Here is a 24402-nt window from a genome sequence, read left to right on the forward strand (position 1 = left end):
AAAGGTCTCAGGAGGAGAGCGAAAGTACTGAGGCTAGACCAAGAAAGGACAACTTCCTGCCGGGGTGGGCTGGGTCTGTGTGGGAGGAATCTGGGCCACATCTTGGAAGACGCATCAGGATTTAAACAGGAAGGGGGCGGGCGGGAAGCATGGAAACCGGAAAGAACAGTCCAAGTTTGGGGAAAGCTGTTCCCACGCAGTTTGCTGGGAGTACAGACGGACAGCCAGGGGCCGGAGGGAGGTGAGACAGTTCCCTGTGAGAGGTTTTGTGGTCTGAGAAACCTGGCTCTTTCCAGATCTCCGCTAAGGCTTGTGGAAGACAGCTTCTCAGGTGGATTTTACTGGGACCCCCTGTAGAATCAGACTGTTAGAGGATGAGGTGAGATCCTGGAGCCCTACTCTGCGGTGCGGTAGCTACGGCCACGTGGGCAAGTGAGCGCCTGAGATATGGTGAGCCCGACGAGAGGTGGGCTCGGAGTATAAAACACACACCAGATTGCAGACTTCATACTAAAAAAGGATATAAAATATCTCATTTATAATTTTTATAATTGTTACATGTGCAGCTGATAGTATTTTGGGTGTACCATGTTAAATAGAAAATATTATTAAAATAATCTCACCTGTTTATTCTTACTCTTTTAAGTGTGGCTACTAGAAATTTTGTAATTAAGTCTGTAGTCCTCGTTTCTGCTGACCTGTGCTGCCCTAGAGAATTCTTTTCACCAACTGGGCTGAAGTTTGTCTTTATTTTACTCTAAGTTGTATCACTGGAGCTTTTATGTGAGAAGAACAAAGTGTTTTCACTTATCCCGGGACTGCTCACTTGATGGGCTTGATGAGAAATTCTTTTTCTGTTATTTTCAAGGCGGAGGATCCTCGTGGGTGAGGCACTCAGGCAGATGGCTGCAATCGGACGCCCCTTTGGGTGTGGTTTCCTTTGGGGGTAGACTTGCATCTTGGCCTGTGGTTGGCTTGCTCAGCCCTGCATTCTGGCACCCGAATCCCAGGCTTTTAAACTCGTACAGTATTATGCTGCTAAATCAGAACAATAATGACATTCCCCTAGTTTTTAGAGGAAAAAAAATAACGTGGAAGGAAAATGAATGTTTATGGAGTATGTAGTAAGTTCCCAAAAACCTTGATATTGGTTACAGCCTTGCAGCCCCAACCACCCCATAGTAAAGATGAGAAAACTGAGGCACAGCGAGATAGTCACTTGCCTGGGCTCATCCTCACTAGTAAGTGCTTAAAGTATAGTTGCCTCAGTTGGAAGTTTTTCCTCCCATAAAGTTCTAAAAACTTGTTTGCAGTCTGTGTCCATTGTCAGTATGAGTCAACAAAACTTACCGAGAAAGACCTTATGCTTCTTCAGTCACCAGTTCTTGGTCTTTTTCAGGTGTTGTGACTTCCGTTCATCAGTGTCCGAACCGTCTGAGAACCAGTAGGATCCTTGGGGAAGTAGAGCCCCCAGGAAGTGTGCTGGTCTTCTGACGTACCTCCTAAATTGGTTTGTCTTTGGACACTTTTTTTCTTTGCTGGAGGAAAGAACATCTTGCTAACATCTTGCCTTTGTCCACCCTAGATTCTCAGCTGTTACTTAATAGAGGGACTGGGGATTGAACCCGGGACCTCGTGCCTGCTAAGCAGGCACTCTACCACTGAGCTCTGCCCTCTCCTCCCTGCCTCCACAACCCTCAGGCCTGTTGTTTTTTAAATCAAAGACGGTGGAGACTGGAGGTCTGCAAATGTGGTCTTGTGCTACTCAGGGAAAGGGGTTCACCCACCTCCAATCCTCTGTGGTCATTTGTCGTCTTGTGGATTCACTGCTGTTCATAAACCCCATGTCTCCTTTTTCCCTGAGATGTGTTTGTGCTTCAGATCAGCCTGGGAATTTGTCCATGAACCATAACTGTTAGTTTTGTCTTGGAGTCAGTGGAAAGACTGATGATATATAATTTTTTTTTATTCTGAAGAAGTCTTAATCTTTTCACATGGAAATCACGAATGTAATTCAAGAATAATTCTAAGACTTTTTACTAAAATCAGGTCATTCATGCTACGTGAATACACTGAAATGCTGATTGTGATGTTTAGACTGAGTTCTAGTATTATTACTCTTTACCCAAAATTCTAGAATTGGGATTAGGTGACACTCGCCAGGTCAAGTATACGCGTGTTCTAAGTAAATAATAAATGTGACTATTTGCCTTTTCAGGACTAATGTGGCAGGTTTATGGTACATTCAGTGCTGTTTTAAACTTGACAGAAATGAGGACTCTTTCTAGAAGAGCTTCTCAACTTCTTTTCAGGGGTAACTGCCATCTCAGGGAATCTGCTGACAGCCCTGGACTGTGCTCATCAACATTCCTGTGTCATTTCAGGGAGGTCGGGGACCTGCTCACTGCCAGGTGAGAACCTGGCCCTCAAGTGTCAGTGCTCCAGCATTGAAGCTGGAGAAGCACTAGGACAGCAAACAGGGTCTAATTCAGTATGTAAATGAGGACAAAGAGATTGCAGTCCGTGTTCTGGCGGGCTCTGGAACTCACTGTGAGCCAGGTGTGTCAGAAAAGGTGAAGGGACTCACCATAATTTCTTGAGGATTAGTTTGGAATGAGATTGACGTGAATAGTATCCTCTCTGAATTGCATATTAAAAACAAGCATGAGTTGGAAATATAAAGATGTTCTGGGAGACTGGAAAGTATAATCTAGGCACCAGAGGATTACCCTGGCCTCCTTTTGATAAAGGAAATATGTTCAGAATCAGTGTTTATGTGTAGATACAGAGAACAGAGTTCTGGTTGCCAGAGGGGAAGGAGTTGGGGAGCTTCATGGGTAAGGGAGGGCAGCTGTGCCGTGACGGCAGGAAGCTAAACTTACGGTGGTGAGCACGCTGTTGTGTCTGCAGAAGTCGAAATATGTGTGCATGGAACTTACATAATGTTATAAACCAGTGTTACCTCAATTAAAAAAAGCAATTTCACTATTAGAAAGATTGTATATCATCTAAATCAATTCATTTGCCTTCACGGATTGAAAAAAAAATCAGCGTTCATACTTTACCCTCTTCTCCCTGCTCTCACCTTCCGCTGCCCACCTTTACTTTTCTGCAGTGTGTGATAGTCGGTGTTAGATATGAACCCGGCTGGGAGGGAGGGCAAGGCTCTCGAGGCGCTGACTGCGGCCTCCTGCTTTGCCCACCCCCGGCCCCGCGGTCTCTCTGGGGGTGTCTGTGGTTGGCAGAGTCATGGCCTCCCAGGATGTCCGCGTCCTAACCCCTGGAACATGTGAGTGTGTTACCTGCCATGGTGGAAGGGACTTTGCAGATGTGACTAAATAAAGAATCTTGCAATGGGGAGGTTATCCTGGAGTGTCTGGGCAGGCCTAATGTAATCCTGAGGGTCTTTGTGAGTGGAAGTAGGAGGCAGAGGAGGGAAACCCAGAGGGATGGCCTCCTGAGAAAGACTCAGCCGGCTATGGCTGGCTTGGAAGATGGAAGGAGCTGCCACGGCGTGCCAGGAAGTCTTCAGAAGCTGGACCGGAGAACCGATTCTCCCTTGGAACCTCCAGAGGGAATGTGGACTTACTGCTGCTTTGGTTTTAGTTCAGTGAAATCAGTCTGGACTTCTGATCTCCAGAGCTGCTAGATGCTAAAGGACCACCAAGTTGGTGGTCATTTGTCACAGCAGCAAAAGGAAACTAATCCAGTCTGAAGCGGGGCTGCTGGAGAATGAGGGGGAGCAGGAAAGGGAGCGGGTGGAGCTGGTCTCTGGGCTGGGACTGAAGCGGCTGCACCCAGCTGACAGGGCCCATGAGGTTTGTTGGATCACCCCCATTTGAAAGATGAGGAAACTGAGGCAGGCCCAGAGGGAGAAGGAATGACTTGTCCGAGGTTTCATGGCATAAATGGCTCTCTTGGAACTGGCACTGACTGAAGTAGCCCAGTGCCACTTCTGTGTGTGTGTGTGTGTGTTCTGAAGACATGTATTGTCTCTCTCCTTAATGTCTTAAAAAATTGTTTTAAAATCACATTTAAAGACTCCAAACATACAGCAGTAATACACTGTTTAAAAAGTGAAATAAAAAAGTGAAAATAATCAACACCAGTGCCACTTCTTAAAGAGCCTGGCAGGATGCAACGGGCAAAAGGGAACAAAAAGAAGCTGATGTCCGTCTCCTCAGCCCCATCTCGTGGACCAACACTGGTCATCAGAACAACAAGCAAAACAAATTCATTTCCTCTGCTGAGGCCGAGAGGAGCCATTTGTTAAGGAGAGAATCTGTGATGGGAATATCTCTAAGTGGTGGTTGAGGGCGGGGAGAGCCGGCTACTGTCCGTTGGATGCTGCTCTGATAGGAGGACCAGCCCTGGTGAGAGCTGGCCCGGGGGCCATAAGATAACGTCGTCAGTGCTGACGCGTGGGAACGCCGGGGGCCCTGCTTCTCAGTTCATTGTGCAACTTCCCACATTCTGAAGATGTTATGAAACTTATGCTCTACTCCCTACCACCTTGATCCTTGAAAGTGGAGCCTGCTCATGCCATACAGATTTATCCCGAGCCCTTGAACAAATGTATTCAGAGTATCCCCAGAGGGTGATGAGAAAGACCAATTCTTGGGTCGCCAATAGGAGTGTATGCTGGTGGTAAAGCACTTTGAAGTGTATATCAGATGTTTACTCTAAGCTTGTATCCATTATCTACAGTAAAATGCAGAAAATTGGAATGTACTTGAATAGATGACTTGAGGTGCCTGGTAAAAAAGTTATGGTTTACTGCATATGATGGTAGCTTCTAACATGATAGAAAGCGATGCTGACAAAGACTCAAAGAACATAAGGAAATACACAAATGAAAAAAATCAGTGTATGAAGCTGTATCTGGTATGATATCAGCTGTGGGAAAAATGTAGGAAAATAAGCTAAAACATGAATCCAGGACTTCTGGATTATAGATGATTTTATTTCCTGTTCTTTATACTGTACTGTCTGAATTTTTTGCATTGAATTTAAGATAAGGAGAAAAGAGCATCATATCCTTCAACCTTGTAAATTTACTTCTGGGAGTCTTTCAAAGAAAGTAATTGTAAATACAGACTATGAGCTTTATTCACAGAGATGTTCCTTTTATCATAGTTTTAAAAATTGAGATATGTCACATATAACATAAAAGTCACCATTAGAAGAGTACAGTTTACTAGTTTTTAATATAATTACAGTTGCACAACCATCAAGCACTATCTAATTCCAGAACATTTTTATCACCCCTAAAGGAAGCCCCGTACCTACTAGCAGTCACTCCCCATTCCATCTTTATCTCCAACCCCTGACAACCACTGATCTACGTTCCGTCTCTGTGAGTTGCCTATTCTGGATGTTTCTTATAGACGGACCCATATAACATGTAACCTTTTGTGTCTGGCTTCTTTCGGCTAGCACAGTGACTTCAACGTCCATTCATATTGTAGCGGGTGTCAGTACTTAATTGTTTTGTTATGGTCAAATAATATTCCATTGTATGCTTTATTTACCCTTTCATCAATTGGTGGCTCTTAGTTGTTTTCATCTTCTGGCTATTGTGAATAACTCTGCCGTGGACATTCTTTGGTGTGGACATATGTTTTCATTTCTCTTGGGGGTACAGTTACCGGCTCATATGGAAACTCTGTTCAAGTATTTGAGAAATTACCGACCTGTTTCCCAGAGCAGCTCTCATGAGTATTTATACTAGTAGAAGTTAGGAAATAATGTAGCTGTCAATAGTAGGGGAGGGCTTAGGTAAATTATACTGATCCGCTTAGCAAACTGTTTGTGGAAATACAGGTTATTTATTCTTAGACCAGGTGCTGGAGGGGTCAGAGACAGTTGAGACAGGGTAATTGTTCACAAGGAGCTTAATTCACCTATTCCAGGTGATGTTTACAAATAATTTATAACAAGGAGGATGGAATACTTAGGCTATAGTGTTAGACCATCTCCAGTAATTTTTGGAGAGACTCAAGGTATGAATTAATAAGTTACAAAATTAAGTGGAAAAGGCAGAAAAGAAAATTGTGTATACTGTATGATCATGACTATGTCAGAAAAAAACAAAGGGAACACAGAAAAAAGATGAGGAAAACACACCAAAATAGGAATAATGGTTGTATTTGAGTGGTTCTGTGAATGGCCATCTGTCTCCTACTGAGGTATGTTTCCTAAACTGTGTGTAGTAGAGACAAAAATGCCCTGGAGTCTGTGTGTGGTGACTGTGGGAAGGAGTTAGTGGGGAAGATCTAGCATCAAGTTTTTGGGGAGATGAGAACTCAAGAACCTGGACTGGCATACCTATGGGTGAAGGCGGGACCTTGGGCTTGCCTTGAGGGGCATGGGAACACCAGTCTGGCGCTTTCCCCTGGCCAACTCAATGCTGCGCACTTTTGTAGAGACCACTGTGCTTGAGGAAGAGACATTGGATGTCAGCGTCTCCACGCAGTTGGAGGGATGACCATTGGCAGGATGAGGGGTCACAAGATTGTCCAGGACAAAGTCCACCAGCTTGCTGAGGGTGCTGATTGTCCCAGCCAAGTCTGAGATCTCTCCTGGGTGGCTCCAGGCCTCACCCTGCCATGCAGGAATCAGGCTTTTTAGCCAGCAACATCCAGATAGCACTCCTTGCTGAAAAGCTAACACCAAAAGAACTCTACTGTTCCAGACTCCCAGATACTGCCCTTCTGACAATAAAAGGGAGCCAAGATTTATTCAGCTCTCCTCATTGTAGCAGTGGGCTCAAATAGATTCTGAAACCGGATAACTCATCTGAAGTGATTTACCCATTACTGAAGTCATGTTCCCCACCAGCACCTTTCTTGGGAGAAAAATCATCATTTTGATACTGGTACAGTTGTGAATATTCATGGTGGCATGTGCTGGACAACAGAAAACCACGAAGTCTTTGTCTCATAAATACTTTGGAATGATAATGAGGATAATAAATTTAGACATTCTCCATGCTGTTATTGAAAATCATGCCAAAATTTGCCCTTGTGCACTGAAGTGACACCTGTCTGGAAGTCTGGCAGGTGTGTCATCCTGATAAATAGGTAGACAAGTCAGAAGAGCAGCATATGTGTCTATTTTAATGTTCTGGAATAAGACAAAAGGCCTCCTCTACATCTCACTGCTTCCTAATAGTGGGTAGCCTGGGCCATCACTACAAATGTCCACTTCCGCATCTGATGAACTAGGAAGGGGCGTTAGGACTCAGATATTTTATTAGTTTTCTATTGCTGCCTCACACAAATTACCCTGAAACTTAGTGGCTTCAAATGACAGTGTGCGTTCAGTCCCACAGTTTCTGTGGTGCAGGAGCAGTTTGGCTGGCGGGCCTTACTTGGGGTCTCATGGGGGTATTGTGGTCAAGATACCGGTGGGCTGCAGACATCTGAAGGTTTGACTGGGGCTGGTGGGTCCACTTCCAAGGTGATTAATTCCTATGACTGGGAGATTGGCGCTGGCTGTTGGCCAGAGGCCACATTCTTCCTTATGTGGGTCTCTCCATTGGGCTGCTTGAGTGGTCTCACCACATGGCTGCTGGTTTCCCCCAAAGCTGGCGATCCAAGAAAATAAGGTGGAAGTATGATGTCTTATACTTCACCCCGGAGGCCACATACTGTCATTTCCACAATATCCTGTCGCTTGCACAGCAGAGCCCTCTTTGGGGGGGCGGGGCATGTGAGGATGTGAACACCGGGAGGCAGGACGCATTGGGAGCCGCTTAGGAGCGGGCCGCCATGGGTGTCCTGCTGCACGTGAGCGTGTCTCACGGTGTAGTGGATGAAAGCGGTGAGTGGGTTTATGTGCTTCTCCCTGCTGCGTTCTTCCTGCCCGAGGGATCCCTGTCCTTGCCTTCTAGTTTACTACTTCTGTCTTTTGGGAGCTGGACATCTGTATCGTTGAGCCCGTTCACACTGCCATCAAGTGAGTTAGCAGGCTCAAAGTGTGAGCCCCACGGCCTGAGGAGATCCACGACAAGGACTTGGTAACTTCTCACTCTTGGTGTGAGCTGGGCCCCGAGAAGCGTGACTTCTCGTCAGCTGGCTTCGAAGTACTGAGTCTGTGGATGATCGTGCAAAATCCAGGCTTTCTTTAGAGAGGAAGTGGAATCAGAGATTCATGGATTCTGTATCGAGCCAAAATAAAATTCACCAAAATGATAGTATATCTGTTTATTTTTAGAACAAAGAGTGTGGAAGTGTTATTTTAATTACTTGCAGTGTTTATTGGATAGGAAATGGAAAACTCTGAACTTGCAATAGTTCTAGAACAGTTCTGAATTGTAAAGTAACTGAATTGGGCTCAGCAGTGCTGTCAGTTCTGTCTTCCCACCAGTATTTGTTGACTAAATGAGATCACATATGTAAACATGCTTAGAATGCGCCTGTGCTTGGGTATTTTTCTGTAGGCTTATACGGGAGTCTGGAATAGCAGAGATATGCTCAGGACTCAGTTTCTCTTAAAGTAGCATTGTTTTTGTTGTGGTGTGATCCTGTTTAGGACTTGAATCGTGCACAACACCCTGCTGTTACCTGTGTGACTTGGAACCATGCCACTACCACACCATTACTGACCTGTAAAGGGATTGTGCTGTGGTTGGTGTTTCGGGGACGGACAGACAGTACACAGTAGGCTCATCTTGTGATGTTGTGGGTTTTGAGTGCATCGTATGTGAGAGGATTTCCATGGTGTATTTTGCCTTCTACATATGTATTTCTGTTTTGATACTGACTGGCACTTCTTAAAACCATATGTTTAAAATGAAGACGAGTTCAGTCAGTGCCGTCCTAATGGTGTTTGTCAGTTTCTGAATGCTACTTGGAGAGACAGAGTCTTGTCGAACCAGTTTGGGGAAATAACGTGTTGGAAATTCATACTGGTCTTGTCGAGTTTGGCTGTGGTTATGGTATCTCACTTTCCTGGAGCCAGGGACTTGAACAGAGATGTGGGAAGATTGAGTTAGTGAAATTTAGGTTATCAGATTCCCATGCATACCAGTCAGTATGCGTTTATAAAGAGAACTGAATAGATAGCTGCCCAGACTCAGACAATTATTGGTGCGGCCTGTTTTATGACAGCTGTCTTGTCAGTCAGTGTGATCATGACGTCTAGGGGAGGGGAGGCTCTCCTTAAAGAAACCTATCTGGAAAACCTCTCCTTTATCTATCTGTGTCAAGCCAAGGGTCCTTGATCAGATGGACTTTAAGGAGAGAGATCTGTAGACAATGTGCTTTTGTTGTTTTTCTCCAGAAAACAAAGAGGACCCTTTGCAATTTCTGATTCCCACTGCATAAGGAATACAGGGCAGTGTTTAGTAGGCGTCCCCTTGTATTGTTCCCGTGCTTGTTTGGCTTTTTGCATTTGGTCCATGGTTAATGTTTAACTCCTTAACTTCTGACCACTGGTAGATGAAACTTACCAAATACATTTTAGATAGAGTAGGGTATAATGCACAGAAACTGGAAGTTGTGAGGGGGGAACATTTGGCAGGGAATGAGAACAAAACAGAGGTGCTCGCCTATTGTTGTGGCAGAGCCACATTCCATTGTCGTCACCTCATTAAACATACCGCTTGGAAGAAGATGCTTGTTTTACCTGTTTTGTAACTGTCAATATCTGTTTTCGCTGGCATTTAAATCTGTATTTTGAGATAGTAAAAAAAAAAACAAAAAACTGTGAGTGTACTGATATTACTTAGGCAAAGCCAGTGAACTAATTTTCCAACCAAATAGTTGGAGCAAAAGCAAGTAGATAATATATGATTTTTGTGTTAAAATCAAATTCTAGAATTGATTCAGCAAAGTTACATGAAATTGACCTGACTTTCAAATTTGCTTTCATAATTTTATTTTGCAGGATAACAAAGCCATTGACCTTTGCCGATTGTGTTGGGGATGAACTTCCTTTAGGATGGGAAACTGTATATGATAAACAAATTGGAATTTATTACATGGACCACATAAATAGTAAGTAGAGTGCCACCTTGAGTTATTATATATGAATGAGTTTTCATGTTGATCTCAAAGATGCTAGGAACTCTTTCTGTAGATGAAACAGTTATTACTCTCCAAAGCAGCATTGAACTGGATTTTATAAATGTCATCTGAAGTATCCATTAGCTGAGCAGGTATGTAGCTACCTGGCTTGTGTGTTGCTCAGAACTGCATGGAATATGTTGAATGGAGAGTTTTAATACCTAATAGAAAGAATAAATTTCCCAGGCAGTCTACTAATAGAAACATCTCTCAAAATGAGAAGATTGTTTTTTGCAAAATGCAACTTAACTAGTTCTTGGAACAGTAAATGCCCAAGTGGTTGCCTTAACTTCATTTTGTCTTATGCGTGTGATTTGATTTGATTTGAGCTTTGTGAAGGGAGAAACAAATGCAAAGACTACAGCTAAAATAAATGGTCCTTGACTATGCCGGCCTTCTTTGTGGAGTTGTTGAGAGCAGTGATTCTCACCCAGGGATGGTATTGCCTCCCAGGGACACTTGGTAATGTCTGGAGGCATTTTCGATGGTCACAGCTGGGAGAGGTGCTCCTGGCATCTGGTGGGTGGAAGCCAGGGATACTACTCACAGGGCGCCTCACAGAGGCTGAGCTGCCCCAGTGGTGCTGAGATTCACATGCTGCCTTTGGTTCTAGATCTCTTCTCCACCCCACTCCTGGCTTTCTTCTGCCTCCTCATCAGCCTTCCTCCATCGAGTACCGCTGGGGACCCATTCCTCTCTCAGATTCACATTTTCTCTCTCTCCCATTTTTGTTCTAGCTGCCCTCAGTGTTCCTGCCATTGTCATTACTACTGGGGACATGAAGTTTCCCTTAGTGTGCTTTCTGTCCTTGGAGTTATTAAGTGTGGGAGAGGCTGGGAGGATGCACAGTGTACGCCGTGTGAGTGTGAAGCTCCTCCCTCACTCGGTCTCATGGCTCCTTGTGTCCCCATAGTGTGATCGGGCCAGGCTGGTGCTTGTAGGACTGACTCCCGCATTGTCACTGGCTGGCCGGCCTCCTCAGTTCAGCGTTAAGGAACCTACATGGCGAGCCTTCCTGTCTCTGTCCAGGCCTGTGGGGTTTCCGATCCATACACTCGGCTTCCCCTTGATTGCAGCTCCTAACCAAAGACTGGGCAGCAGGATGAGTACTGCCTCAGTCCTGCTGCCCTCCCAGGCGGTTATCCACATGGCACGAGGGCTTCTAGGTGGACCCACTGCGCAGTGGACAGGGTGCAGTGCTCCATGAGGCTCCATCTGGGGCAGCCCTCCCCCCGGCCTGGCTGAGCTGGTGCCCTCGTTTGCGTGTGTCCAGGTGTCTTGGCCATCTGGGCCACCTTCCCAGCTTCAGGGTGGTCACTCTAGCAGGTGAGGGCTGCTGGGCACAGGGGCACCAGGGCCTCCTCACCAGGCTTTGGCCTCTCTGGGCCCAGGTAGTATGACTGAACAGCACAGGCATTCACCTGACATGACCTTTCTGGAAAGCCTGCCTGCCTGCCACTGAGGCCTAGGTCCCGTTCTGGCTCGTCTCTTGTAAACCCAGCTCACTCATCCCTCTGGGCCCCCTTCTTTGCTGCGGGTGTTCCTTTCTCACTGAGTCACAGCAAGGGACCTCTCCGTGCCGGCCACTTTTGAGGCCCTGGGGACACAGGGAAGTGAGACCTAGTCTTTACCTTCAAGGATTCGACGTGACACGCTAGACATGACCATGAAACCCCAACCTGAGTAATCACCAAGGGCTTTCTTTCGGCCACCTTGAGTCTAACTGGGATGACCCAGCACCATGGACGGTGGAGGGGGAAGGTACCAGCTCCAGGGCCAGGGCCCTGCCCCTCCCGAGCCTTGCTCCCAAGAACCCAGCTCTTGATAGCACAGCTTTGAAGCTCTTTAAGGGCACAGAACCTGAGGGGTCACATGTTAAGTTGGAACTGTGCAGGTTGACAGTGGAGTGAGGGACCAGAGGGTCCCTGGGTTGATCACCTTCAAGGTTCCCAAGACCCTCGGGTGTGCTGACCAGAGTGTGAACAGAGCCTGTCGGCCGAGGCAAGTCTCCTGGCTGAATCAGCGTCAGAGACATCCGGGCGGTTACACCACTGTGACTCTGCCCACGCCCAGGCCCAAGCCCACCAAACCTGAACGCTAGGTCAGTGTTTGTTATTTCTGTTTCTTATTTCCCCATGTGAGCTTTTAAGGCCTGGAGAGGCCTTCCAGGAGGGGCCCTGGGGTAGCAGTGTGAAGAGGGATAGTAGGGGTTGTTGCTGGGACGGGGTTTAAAAGGAAGAACTTACTTGAAACATCCTAGCAAGCGCTCGTGTGTGTGTGTGTGTGTGTGTGTGTGTGTGTGTGTGTGTGTGTGTGTGTGTGTGTGTTTGTGGCGAAGATGATGTAAAATTTACATTTTTTAAATCATTTTGAGGTGAAATGCACAGAACGTGCGATTAACCGTTTAAAAGCATTATAGTTGGGTGGCGTTTGGTGCATTCACAGTGTTCTTCAACCACCACCTCTGTCTAGTTCCAGAACATTTCATCACCCCAGGGTACAACCCTGTACCCCTTAGCCATCACTCCCCATTCCTCCCGCCAGTCTCCTGTCCCACGCAACCCCGAATCTCCTATATGTCTCTCTGGGTTTGCCTCTTCTGGACGTTTCATCCAAATGGATCCTACAACATGTAGTCTTTTGGGTCTGACTTCTCTCACTTAGCGTGAGGTCCTCGAGGTCCATCCATGTTGTAGGATATCAATAGTTTATTCCTTCTTATGGCTGAATGACACCCCACTGCATAGGTAGACCACATTTTATTCATCCATTCACCATTTGGTGAGATTCCCTAATTTTTCCACGTTTGGGCTGTTGCAGTAGTGTACTCAGGTGCACTTGGAGTAAAATATTTTGCAGGTTTATTTAGGATTTGGGTGGGGAATTTTATTAGCATTTTTCTTCTAGGAACTCTCCTTAATTTTGTTTTGGCTGCCGGCAGCCTGTATATAATGACCAATATGGCATCATTGTAACAGAGCCACTGCAGCCTGCGGTCTCGATGTTGGGAGCAGGACGCCACTTTCCGTTTCTTACTGCATTTAGGGTGGTGCTTCTGTGGAAATCTCCACTAGGAATTCGATTGCCGTGAAGGAAGGGAGCCTTCCCGAGTCTGGGTGTCTTGCCCATTTGATCACTCCATCCCTCGATGTAAGAATCTGATCTCAGGACTGTAGTCCTCTGTACGGAGCAGATGGCCCCTTCTGCTCCGCACTCAGTGAGCCTGCGGTCCACAATCATAGATTGCCTTCTGAGTCTCAGACTGACGAAGGGCCCTGAGAATATAAAGATGACTGGGGCTGTGCGCCTGCTTCTAGGGGCTTGGAGTTTAGATGGGAAATAAAGAAATACAAAAACAGTTATGCGGCAAGTGGTCAGAGCAGCAGTCCTAGCCATTGCACAGAGATATGTGTGCTTGGCGGGGCAGAGAAGGCTTCAGAGAAGAGGTGCCTTTGTAAAGGGACTTAGACAATGACATGGTTTTCTGGTGGGCAGAGGAGGACAGAAGTGATGTAAATGCACGGATAAGCGTTTCCAAAGATGGGGACTGTGGAAAATTTAGTCTGTGTAGAGGATGTCTCTGGGGAAAAGGGCAGAAACTTGAAATAAAGCTGGCAAGTTAGTTTCAGGACTCATCACGTGGAGGATATTGGACTTTGTGCTTTAAGAGAGGTTCACGTGTTAAAGAATTGCAGGCAGAGTTGGGAAGGTAACTTTGGTGAACACACTGAGGGTGGCTCTCGGTGGGATGAGTCAGGAAGCCTGGGTGTTTCTGGAGAGAGATTGTGAGGGTCTGATTGAATTAAGGGGAGATGGAGAGAAGGCATGTCATCAGTCATTGTTATAGGTAGGGGCAGGAATCACCAATTCTGGATGCCCCACCAAATATTCTGGGTGAGGGCAAGGGGTAGGAGTCCTCTGAGGTGGGGTCCCAGGTTGGCTGAGTGGGCAGATCCCGGTGGTGCGGCTCCCTTCGGGAGGGCAAGCGACAGCAGCAGGCGCTGGGCCACCTGCCGTGGTTTGGTTTCGGTTTAGGTAGTGAAAAGGCGCTGTGTGAGAATGAGTCCAACTTTGGATGATTGACTCAGTTACTTTGGGTCCGTCCACGTGGAGATGTAGCTAGAAGGGAGTTGGAAGGAAAGGATGGGGCTCAGGAGAGGTTGGAGCCAGAGGTAAGCATGAGCCCTTCCGGGAGCTGGTCGAGTGAGAAAGCCAGAGTGGAAAGCGGGGCGGATTTATGGGCGGGAGGAGATGAGGAAGTTCACAAAGAAGGCAGAAGGACGTGGTCTGGCATGGGGGGAAGGGGAGGGAGCAAGCCAGTCACAGGGACAGCAGAGCTGATAGTATCCAGGTTGGACAAGTCAGGGAGAAGAAGGTTGGATGCATCTCTTAGTTTGACAGTGACGAGTTCCTTTGGGTTCATGCCCACCCACGTTTACTGACTGTGTGAACAACTGTCTGATGTTGTCTTCCCCTTCAAGGAACTGTTGCATATCTACAGAGCCTTGGTCTCCTCTCAGCGGTGGGTATGTAAATAGAAGATGATCCACACTTTGGGAAGGTTCCTTATGCAGACGCTTCCATAATGAACATCCTGGTAGTTAATTAATTTTCATATCGACCAGTCACATAACTGCACAATTATTGGTCAACCTAAAGATTTTACTTGAAGTCACTTATGTCCTTACCCTTTTCATTTCAGAGCTTACCCAGATTGAGGACCCCAGAGAACAATGGAGACGAGAGCAGGAACGGATGCTGAAGGAGTACTTAATTGTAGCCCAGGAGGCTCTCAATGCCAAGAAAGAAATCTACCAGATTAAGCAGCAGCGGTTCGAGCTGGCTCAGGAGGAATATCAGCAGCTGCACAAAATGTGTGAGGACGACAGCCGCTCATACGCCAGCTGTGAGTTGCCCGGCTCCTCCAGTGAATACGCGCGACTTTAAGAGCCATCTCTGCTAGGTTATCTGCAAAGCCCGAACTTCACTCGGGCGAGGCAGCTTCATAAAGTTTCTAATCACACACAGACAGGGGATCAGCCTTCCACACGGGAATCAATGGTCATTCACTACCATCCTTTAGCAAATATTTATCAGATGCCCACCTTGTGCCCAGGCACAGTGATACGGTGGAGCCTAACAGAGGAGAGGTCCCTGCCCTCAGGGAGTGTCCGAGCAGCTGGGGAAGGGAGGACATAAACAAGTACATTTCAGGTCGTGACACAAAACCATCTCATGCCTCATATTTGTCTGTGTGGGAAAGGGCTTCACCTGGAGACCCCTGCAGTTAATCCTGCTTGTCTGGGCTGATCCTTGGGAAAGCCATACCACGCTTCTGTTGATCGTGGATGCACAGATCCAGGAGCCTCCACATGTCAGGCACCTGTCTCTTTGTAGACTCCTTTCTTGGGCAACACACTGAAGGTGGAGAGACTCAGTATAGCGCAGAGAATTGGAGAACTCTCTGCCCCTCAAGTAAGATGGACGCACACTGACGTTCTCCATAGGGAGCCCCTCTTAGCTTCAGAGGGTGCTGGCTGTGGGCTCCCATTTCAGTAGGACTCTGCAGATGCTCAGGTGTTGAAGGAATCAGGTCCAGTCGCGGAAGCCAAAGCATTTGGTTGCTGACTCAGTCAGTCACTGCCTGAGCCAGCCCCTTCCCACCGGAGTTGTCACGCCCAGCAGCCCACCGCGGGTGCATGCAGCCATGGCTGTCCCGGGGCCCGAAAGCTTGGGGAGAGTGTATGAAGTTGGTACCACAGGGTTTCTTTTTGTGAAAACCTAAGTCTAGCCGAGACTTGGAAGGACTTACCTGCGGCATGACTGCCGTGTTGCCAGGGATTTGCTCTGTGACCCAGCTTAGAACGTGGAAGACATGGTCAAAGCTCTATCCTGTGTTGCAGGTCAGAATGGAGTTGAGGTCAAGGGGCCGTACGTCTTTTTTACTGCAGCTGCTGTTGGAGGTAAATAAGCCGGGGTTTCCCCTCTGTCACAGGAATTTGAGATGTTTGTGTTTCCATCTGCCGTGAGAGAATGCAGGCTCAGGTACAATGATATGTTGTTTCTAGGCTGTTTTCTCTCATTCTTCAGACATTGGTATGTACTAGGATTTTTTCTGTTTGTTTGTTTGTTTTTAACTGTCCATCAAAATGTGATGGGTCAGCTCAGTGCTAGTTTTTAGAAAAGGCTGGTTTCTTCATAGTTCTCTTTACTTATAATGCCTGTCTCTGATTTTGGTAATGGGATAATACTGGCCTCACAGAATGAGTGGGAACATGTTCCTCCTCCCTAGTTTTTGGCAAGAGTTTATGTGAGATTGGTAGTGCCTTCTTAACCGTTTGATAGAATTAATCAGAAAAGCCATCTGGACCTGGAGTTCTTCCTGGGAATGTTCGTAACCTTTAATAGATACAGGGGTAATCAGATTTTCCTGTTTCTTCTTGAATCAGTTTTCGTATTTGTGTGCTTCAAGAAGTTCGTCTCTTTCACCTAATCTAAAAATCAGTAAACTTCTGTAAAGGGTCAGCTGGTATTTTAGGCTCTGTAGACCATGTGGTCTTAGATGCAACTACTCAAGCCTGTTGTTACCATGTAGAAGCAGCCAGACACGATACATAAATGAATGTGTGTGGCTTGATCTGATGAAAGTATAAAAATGGGTAACAAGCTGGGTTTGGCCCACAGGGATTCTACCGAGTGCTAATCCAAGCTGTCAAGTTTATGAAGTTTTTGTAGAATTCCTGTATGATTCGTTCAATGTCTGGACTCTGAGGTGGTGTCCTCTCTTTGATTCATGATATTAATCATTTATGTATTCTTAATCAGCGTAGCTAACCTTTTATCCATTGTATGTATCGTTCTAGTGAACTGGCTTTTGATTTTCCTTTTTTCCAATTTCTTGTCTCTCTTCTATTTTATTGATTTGTCTTCTTTATTATTTCCTTCTTTCTACTTGGTTTGGCTTTAATTTGTTCTTCCTTTTCTATCTTCCTAAAGTAGGGACTCAGATCATTGATTTCAGACCTTTCTGATTTTCTCACATAGCCTCTAAAGGTATAAATTCTCCTCTAGGTACTACTTTAACTGCATCCCACAAATTTTGGTATTTTCATTTTCAGTCAGCTCAAAATATTTCCCCATTTTTTTGTGATTTATCTTGTGACCCATGGGTTCTTATAAAAGTAAGTTGTTGGGTGCTCACTTTGGCAGCACATGTGCTAAATATTGGAACGATACGGAAAAGATTAGCATGGCCCCTGTGCAAGGATGACACGCAAAGTTGTGAAGCGTTCCATATTTTAAAAATAAAAATAAAAAAATGAAAGTAAGTTGTTGGAACTTTTAAAAGATATGTTGTTGATTTCTAATTTAATTCTGTTATGGTCAGAGACTAGACTATATAAGATTCCAAACTTTTAGTATCTACTGACATGACTTTTATGGTTCAGTGTATGGTCTCTTTTAAATGATCCCATAAGATGACCAACTCAATGGACTTGGTGCCTTGAGGTCACATTTAGCTGAAGCATTGGTTTATAACTGTTTCTGAGAGCTTATAGTTAGCGATTCTAAACCTTTCCAAAAGTTACTTGGTGGAAGTAGGTTGAACCATATAAAATTGTCCTTTTTATGGCTTAAAAGGGGCCAAATATTGGCCATTTCATACAATTCAACCTAATAGAGTGTTTCATCCCAGGAGCCTTTAGGCACCTCATCTGTTCCATGATTAGGTTTGGTTAGGTCTCCAAAGAGGTTTTCCAGTCAGTCGTTCTAGGAATAGAATAGGGAAAGGACATATCAGAAAAACTTGGCAGGAAGTTTCTTGCCAGTAATGGAAAGGAAAAATTTCGTCAAGAGAAGATGTGTTTTATATACTGGTTCCTATACTGGTGCAGCCCGGACTTGAGTTGCAGTGAGCATGGGGACTCGGGACTGGAGCTGCTGAGGATGCTAATATAGGAGGACCTAGTTACAGCCTGTTGGATTCTATACCCAGCCCTAGGGGGGTGAGGGGTGGGGTCCCATGGCAATGCTAAGCCTAGAGGGTAGGGGCGTTCAGGATTGGTCATCCTGTGGAGCTGGGACATCCCTCAACATCTGTTTTTGTACTTCTGTGGGCTTTTTACTCCCTTGACATTTGGGCAAATAGGGAATTGGACTCAATTTCATTCCTTCCTGTGTGCCATAGAATTTTATTAATGCCCAGTAAAAAAGAAATACTCAAGGTGCTGTCTGTGAAGTCCTGTATGAAGAAACCTTGATTAGAGGAAGATGATGACTCTGTATGTTGACTTGAGATTTTAATGTGCTCATCAAACTCCACTCCCCGACCCACCAGAGGTCCCTGCGTAGACACCATCTCTGCATCTACTCCTGTAGGTGGCCTCGGAGGCCACATGGGGCCTCCCTGTTTTCATGAAGGGCTGGAGATGCCAGTGGATCTTGCTGGAGCCTATCTCAGGGAAAAAGACTACGAATGGAGTCTAGGAATTAATCCAGGCAGTTTATAGGCTGCTGTCCCTTGGGTTTTGATAAACTCTTTGAATTTGCCATTTAACCTGAACTCCATCAAGGAAGACTCTGTTAGATACGACCCAAATGAACTATTTCTGGCCGCAGGCTAAAGTTCAAGACAGTGATCCGGCTGGCTCGAATCATTGTGCTGTAACGGATGTCTGCTCCAGAGGCCTGGGCCCCCATCAGGAGCTGCTGGTGGCAGGATTCATAGCACGCCTGGACTCTAGTTGGCCCCATGGGCCTCACACAGCCCAGATCGCTCTCATTGCTAGTCATCTAAAGCAAAGAGGCGTTTCCTTGCTCTGGTACTGGAAACAGAATGATATCTGGACTTATTTCCCATGATTTCCTTCATTGGCAATGACTCGAAGTGAAAGGAACCCATGTGGAATGGGCTGGTGTTTTCTCAGCATTATTGTGGTTGCCACATCATGAAGCACTGTTAACACTGTGATGTTATCTTTGGGGTATCCACAAGAAACAGTATTGAGTGGGCTAAATTAGTTCTTCAGGGCTCCGTACTCAATAAGTGGTAGACCTTGGATTTGAACCCAGATCTGTCTGTGTACATAGTCTTCGGGGCTGTGTGCTTTTCTGAGACATGGAAGAGGTAGCTCAGAAGAACTGATCATGGTTTTGGAACACCATGCCTTCCCATTGTTCAAATTACCTGGAAATAAGGTCCAATTATAAATTGACAGGTCATCTGGCAATTACACAACACTGAAAGGGGCACGTGGAGGGCAGAGCACTTTCTACTTCTTGACTTCCTTATGGCCCATAGTAGGATTGCTAAACTGTTCATTTAGTTTTCAACAGATATTTATTTAGCACCTGGTGTTGATATATACTAAATGCTGGGGACATGATTTATCCCTCATGGCTGATTGTAGGGGAAAGTGAGGCAGAGGAATTAACTAGAACAGCCATTTCTAATATTGGAGCAGAAGGATATGGGGGGAGCACAGGAGGAGGGGACCTCTTCCATACCCTGTACAGATTTCCCCCCAAGTCATGGAAATCACCGGAATAAAGCTCTATTCACTGGAGAGGAAAGATTTTGTGGCAGTATTGGGCCATCTGGCATCTGAGAATACCAGGCCTTAACCTTTGTTGTCTCTGACTAAAGCAAACTCATGCTTTGCTGGATTTGAGCACACACATCCCCATGAGACTAAGAACCCAAATCTGCTTTATTCCTGTGGGCTTGTGAGCTAGCTGCCTGCTACCCAGCCCTGCTTTATGTTTTGTAGCACACCGAGATGGAGCTTCTCTGCGGTGGGAGCCTTCTCTCTGAGACACACCCACTGCTTCCTCTCCAGCTCCATTTTGTAGCGTTTTCTCCCGCTTCCTCCATTGCAGTGTTCTTCTGTTTGCCTTCTTTTTAACACTGAAGACATTTGTTATTTCAGAAATTTTTTTTTCTGGAGTTACTCTTTCATTCTTCCTGAGAAACTCTAGCCTCCCGGTGCATTGAGATGAAGTACATGACCATCTGCAGGATATTTTGGAAGGAATTCTTGCTTGGGGTAAATTACAGTCTGAACCACAAGTCAGCAAATTATGACCCACAGGCTGAATCCTGTCCGCCCTGGCTGTTTGTAAATAAACTTCTGTTGGAACATAGCCACGTCCACTCACTTAACCGATTTAACAGCCACAGTGGCAGAGCTGAGGAACTGGGACAGGGACATATGGCCCACAAAGCCAAAAATACTGACTATCTGCTCCTTTGTAGAAGAATCTGCACCAGTGGTTCTCACCCTGGCTGCACTAGAGGAATCTCCTGAAGGGGTTTTAAAAACTCTTGACTGCCTGGACCCCACTCCCACCCCTAGAGATTTTGATTTAATGGCTTTGGGTGGGGCCAGGCTCCCCTCACCCTTTTTTTTTTAAAGCTCCCCAGGTGGTTCTCAGAGTTGAGATCCACTTGTCCAGGTTGATTGTGATGCTTCCTTCCGGCAGCAGCAGGAATAGGACTTTGTTTGTTACCCTGGCTCCAAGGAGCTCCTAGAAGTCTGCCCCCAGAGTCTCTTTTGGTGGCTGGGAGAGAGTGGGCCTTGTCTCGGGTGAGAAAGCACTGGCCCATGCTGCGTTCCTGGGAGAGGTGGTGGGGAGGCTTGACCTTACCAGTCCTCAGTCCTGCCAGCATTCTTGCTGAGGCCCCGAGCCCAGTGCACAGACTGTCATCTCCCATTGTTTCTCTGGTGAAGGGTTCTCATCTAGTGTCTGGCGTAGGATAAGGGCCGCAGGCCCTCGGTCAGCCTTCTCTCGTGCTTCACGCAAGCACGTTGGAGCAGGCGGGGGGTGGGAGGTGGTGGAAACGGTGCGCACAGCATTTCCCCAGGTACTCGGGGGTGACTCCGTCTTTACGGTCGCAGCAGAGTGCACGTGTCTACCGCACCTCCTCGCCCGTCCTCGAGAGAGAGTTCTTGGTTTGGGTTGGTGGCCTCTTGTGTCACTTCTTCAGGTTACCTCTGAGTGGGCTAGTTTAATATTTTTGTTCCTTGGCCTATGATGCCTTTAAAAAAGAAGTCACGCCCTCTTTTGTTGGCCTTGGTTATTTATATGCCTACCTTGGTCGCAACTCTGCTAATTAGTACCTGTCAGCATGGAAACTGTCAGGGCTTGCTGTCCTTTCTGCCGGAGTCCTCCTGGGCTCCCTCGAGCAGCTCCCTACAGAGCTGATGCCTGGAGGCGCACACCTGGTCCTGAGGAGCCATCTGCCCAGGGGATGTTTTTGGAGAGGGACTACTGGTCTTGTAAAGCATGTCACACCCCTGGGGGGATCTCAGGTTCTCATGGCACAGAGGAGGCCTGTGTGAGAGAAGGAGACAGAGACAGAGGACATGTGGACATACACATTTCTCCTTTCAATAACCCATAAAATCTCATCCAGAGTGATTACTGGGGTCTGCAGCATTCTGAGTGCTAAATACACAGATCACCTTCACCTGTCGGGCACGGGGAGCTGGAGGGCCATTTCTTCTTACACTGGAAAAGCTAATCTGACCCACAGGAGCCCAAGTTCTAGACAGAAGTCCCTCTTTGACTGATGGCACAGTGTAGGTCAAGTCATTGCAAACTCAGCCGTAATCTATAAAGTGGGGAAACATGATCATGATCTCTGCCAAAGATTTTTGTGAGACTAGATGAAATAAATGTGAAAGGTACCCTATAATAGCAAGGTTTAGTAATTTACATTGTTGTGGTCCAGCTAAGCTATGACCTTATTATTATATCATCCAAAACAATGCTGTCTGCCTGAGTGGACGCCTTAAGCTATTTAAAAGCTCTGCCCACTCGAACTCTTCAAGCGAGAAGAAAGCTTCAGAGATGAAGGTCTGGTATTTGTCTTAGACCTTGAGATGGGAGACGTGTCTTCACAGAGGAAGACGTTTCTTTTTCTAAATGTTGTGGTACACATGCCATTAAAAACGGGGTCTAGAGTCCTGAGCTGTTCCTGGGACTCCACAAATGGGTTCCGTTAGACTTACTGGCAGACATAGGAACTGAGAATTTGTCTTTATAAACTGAATTCTATTGTTAAAAGTGATGCCAGTGTTTCTGACTCTCCTTAGCATTTGAAGATAAAAGGTACTCACTGTCTTAGGTACTTGAGTTGCCTTTTGCCTCATCCCAGTCCTCGAATTTTATAATTTTAGAAACTGTAGCAGAGGTATCATGAATGGAATCAATAAGTAAAACCTCTTTTATCATTTTAGGATGGTTTCAGCTGTGAGTACAGAGGACTCACTCCCCTGGGCCCAGACCAGGAGGACAGCCTTTGTCACCTCCCAATATCCTCCAGAGGTGGGGCGCCTCCCCATTGGTGGACTCAGTGGTGGCAGCTCAGTGATGTCCTGGGTTATCAGGCTCCCCCTCCAGGACTGGGTCAAGGCTGAGTGTCCTGGGGTAGGGGCGGATGCCCGACCGCCTCAGGGTTCTGTTAGTTACCCACGAGAACTCGGGGCAGCTTGCCGTGAGTCTGTCCATCTGTCCCCACTACACCTCTCGCATTCATTTCGACTTCCTTTGCTAGTTTCCCCTGTGAAATTGCACATACACAGAGTTCCGGCAACGATTTCAGATCATTGTCACTGATGTTTAACATTGCAGTTAACTTCTCTGGACTTTGGTGGCGGGGTTACTTTTATACCTGGAGTGGGAAAGAGTGCAGGCAATGACTTGGCATTGTCTTCCTCAGCTGCACCATGACAAGTGGACACACGTGGAAGTGAGGAGTCAGCAAGCCCTAGGCTCATTTGCATGTCACCTGGGCCCTGAGTGGAAGCCCCTGAAGCTCAGGCCTGAGAAACTAAGTCCCAGGAGTTGAATGTGGAAATTTTATAGAAATAATTTCTGCCTCTTAAGGGCATTGTTTGAGGTGTTGCTTTTATTACTGGTCTTAAATGAAACCAGAGAGTCAGACAAGATGGACTTTGTGGGATTTGGAAATAGACATTCTTCATCTAAGAAAGAATTCTATTTTAAAAACATTTTACTCCATGTCTTTGAGAGATTACAATTCTAAATATAAGAACATTTGAGATAAAGTTGGCAAACACGTAGCTCCTCCAGATATTTATTTCCAGTAGATTCTAGTAATTTGAAATTCTGACTGATGGGGCCTTAAATAGATTTTCCATAGGACTGTTTTGTTTTTTTTTAAAGGAGGTATCTGAGCAGCTCTGATGAACTTTGGATGTGGTTCTATTTGAGGACATTAAATAATCTTGCTGTTTAAACCACTGAATGGCTTTGAGCCATCTTCTCCAATACAAAATCAGGAGATGATTATAAACTAGCTTCTAGGTGTTGGCACCTAGTTACCTGAATGACGGCCTTCGGTACCCAGATCAGAGGAGCAGAAGAACAGGTACTGGCCCTGCAGATGGGTCTTCGGAGCAGGTGCAGTTACTGCAAGTGACCCGGAGGCAGATGACGCCAGTGTGGGCTGACTCACAGATGAGGGCAGAGGAGCCTCCACAGCTCAGGAAGGGATAGGAACCAGGTCACTGCGGCTTAGAGGCCTCTGATAAAGGAGACAGAAGCATCAGGAAAAAGCGTTGTGGAGCGTGGATGGGGTGCTAGAAATGAGAGACGGCCGTGGGCTGCTCCAGCTGCTGAGACACCAGAAAAGGCTTGGCTGACTGTGCTTAACCCACAGCTGGACAGCTGTGCGTGTCTTATCCACTCCCGGTTACTGGCCGCTCGTGATAACGATGCTGTGTCTGTTTGAAGACCTTAAATCGCGTGCTGCACTGCTGAAGGAAGCATTTAGCTACGTGATGTGACTTAGCTAAACACCCATCGAAAACAAGCTGCTGGAACAAAAGCGTGGGCGCTTCGCTTCAGCCTTCGGGGAACCGACAGTGTGGAAGAGAAGCTTTTCCTCGAGCCTGCCAGATACCAACACGTTACTAGAAATCATCTTTTCCATTCTACTGATCTTTAGTATTTTTTCTTTCTTATGTCAGAAATCACTTAGGTGGAGAATATTGATATGAAGAAAGTAAAATCTTCTGTAATGAAACCATTAGAATAAGCCCAGTCAACTTTGGGGTTCTCTCCTTCCAGTGACTTCCTTGTGTGTGTGTGCATTTTAAAAAGAAATAAAAATGGATTTGTACCATATGTACTATTTACATAATAAGAACAGTTTTCTATACTATAACCATACCTCCCCCAACCTCCCCCCTCCCCCCATGTATATATGGTTTTTAACCCTGGTTGTTTTGCAGTTGCAATAAACAGAGTTTTGATTTACCTACAGCCATATATTTTATTATGTGGATTCACGTAGAAAGGCCTC

The 24402-nt window shown here is 46.2% G+C and overlaps 1 protein-coding gene and 1 non-coding gene across 5 annotated transcripts in view; both read left to right on the forward strand.

Annotated features, from left to right (window-relative positions):
* The window catches only part of WWC3 (WWC family member 3), a 102182-nt gene that overhangs the window by 28637 nt on the left and 49143 nt on the right, over positions 1–24402 (forward strand). For 3 of the 4 annotated variants that reach the window (XM_032475931.1, XM_032475933.1, XM_032475934.1), the window contains 3 exons: positions 9892–10001; positions 14773–14976; positions 15974–16033. In XM_032475931.1, coding sequence (XP_032331822.1) covers positions 9892–10001; positions 14773–14976; positions 15974–16033 — 374 coding nt within the window. The remainder of the gene's footprint in view (positions 1–9891; positions 10002–14772; positions 14977–15973; positions 16034–24402) is intronic. The other variant, XM_032475932.1, reaches the window with a different exon arrangement.
* On the forward strand, positions 17264–17371 carry LOC116662342. Its single transcript, XR_004318378.1, has one exon. It is a non-coding gene; the product is annotated as a U6 spliceosomal RNA (small nuclear RNA).

The sequence above is a fragment of the Camelus ferus genome, chromosome X (assembly GCF_009834535.1).
Source record: "Camelus ferus isolate YT-003-E chromosome X, BCGSAC_Cfer_1.0, whole genome shotgun sequence".
Taxonomy (NCBI): domain Eukaryota; kingdom Metazoa; phylum Chordata; class Mammalia; order Artiodactyla; family Camelidae; genus Camelus; species Camelus ferus.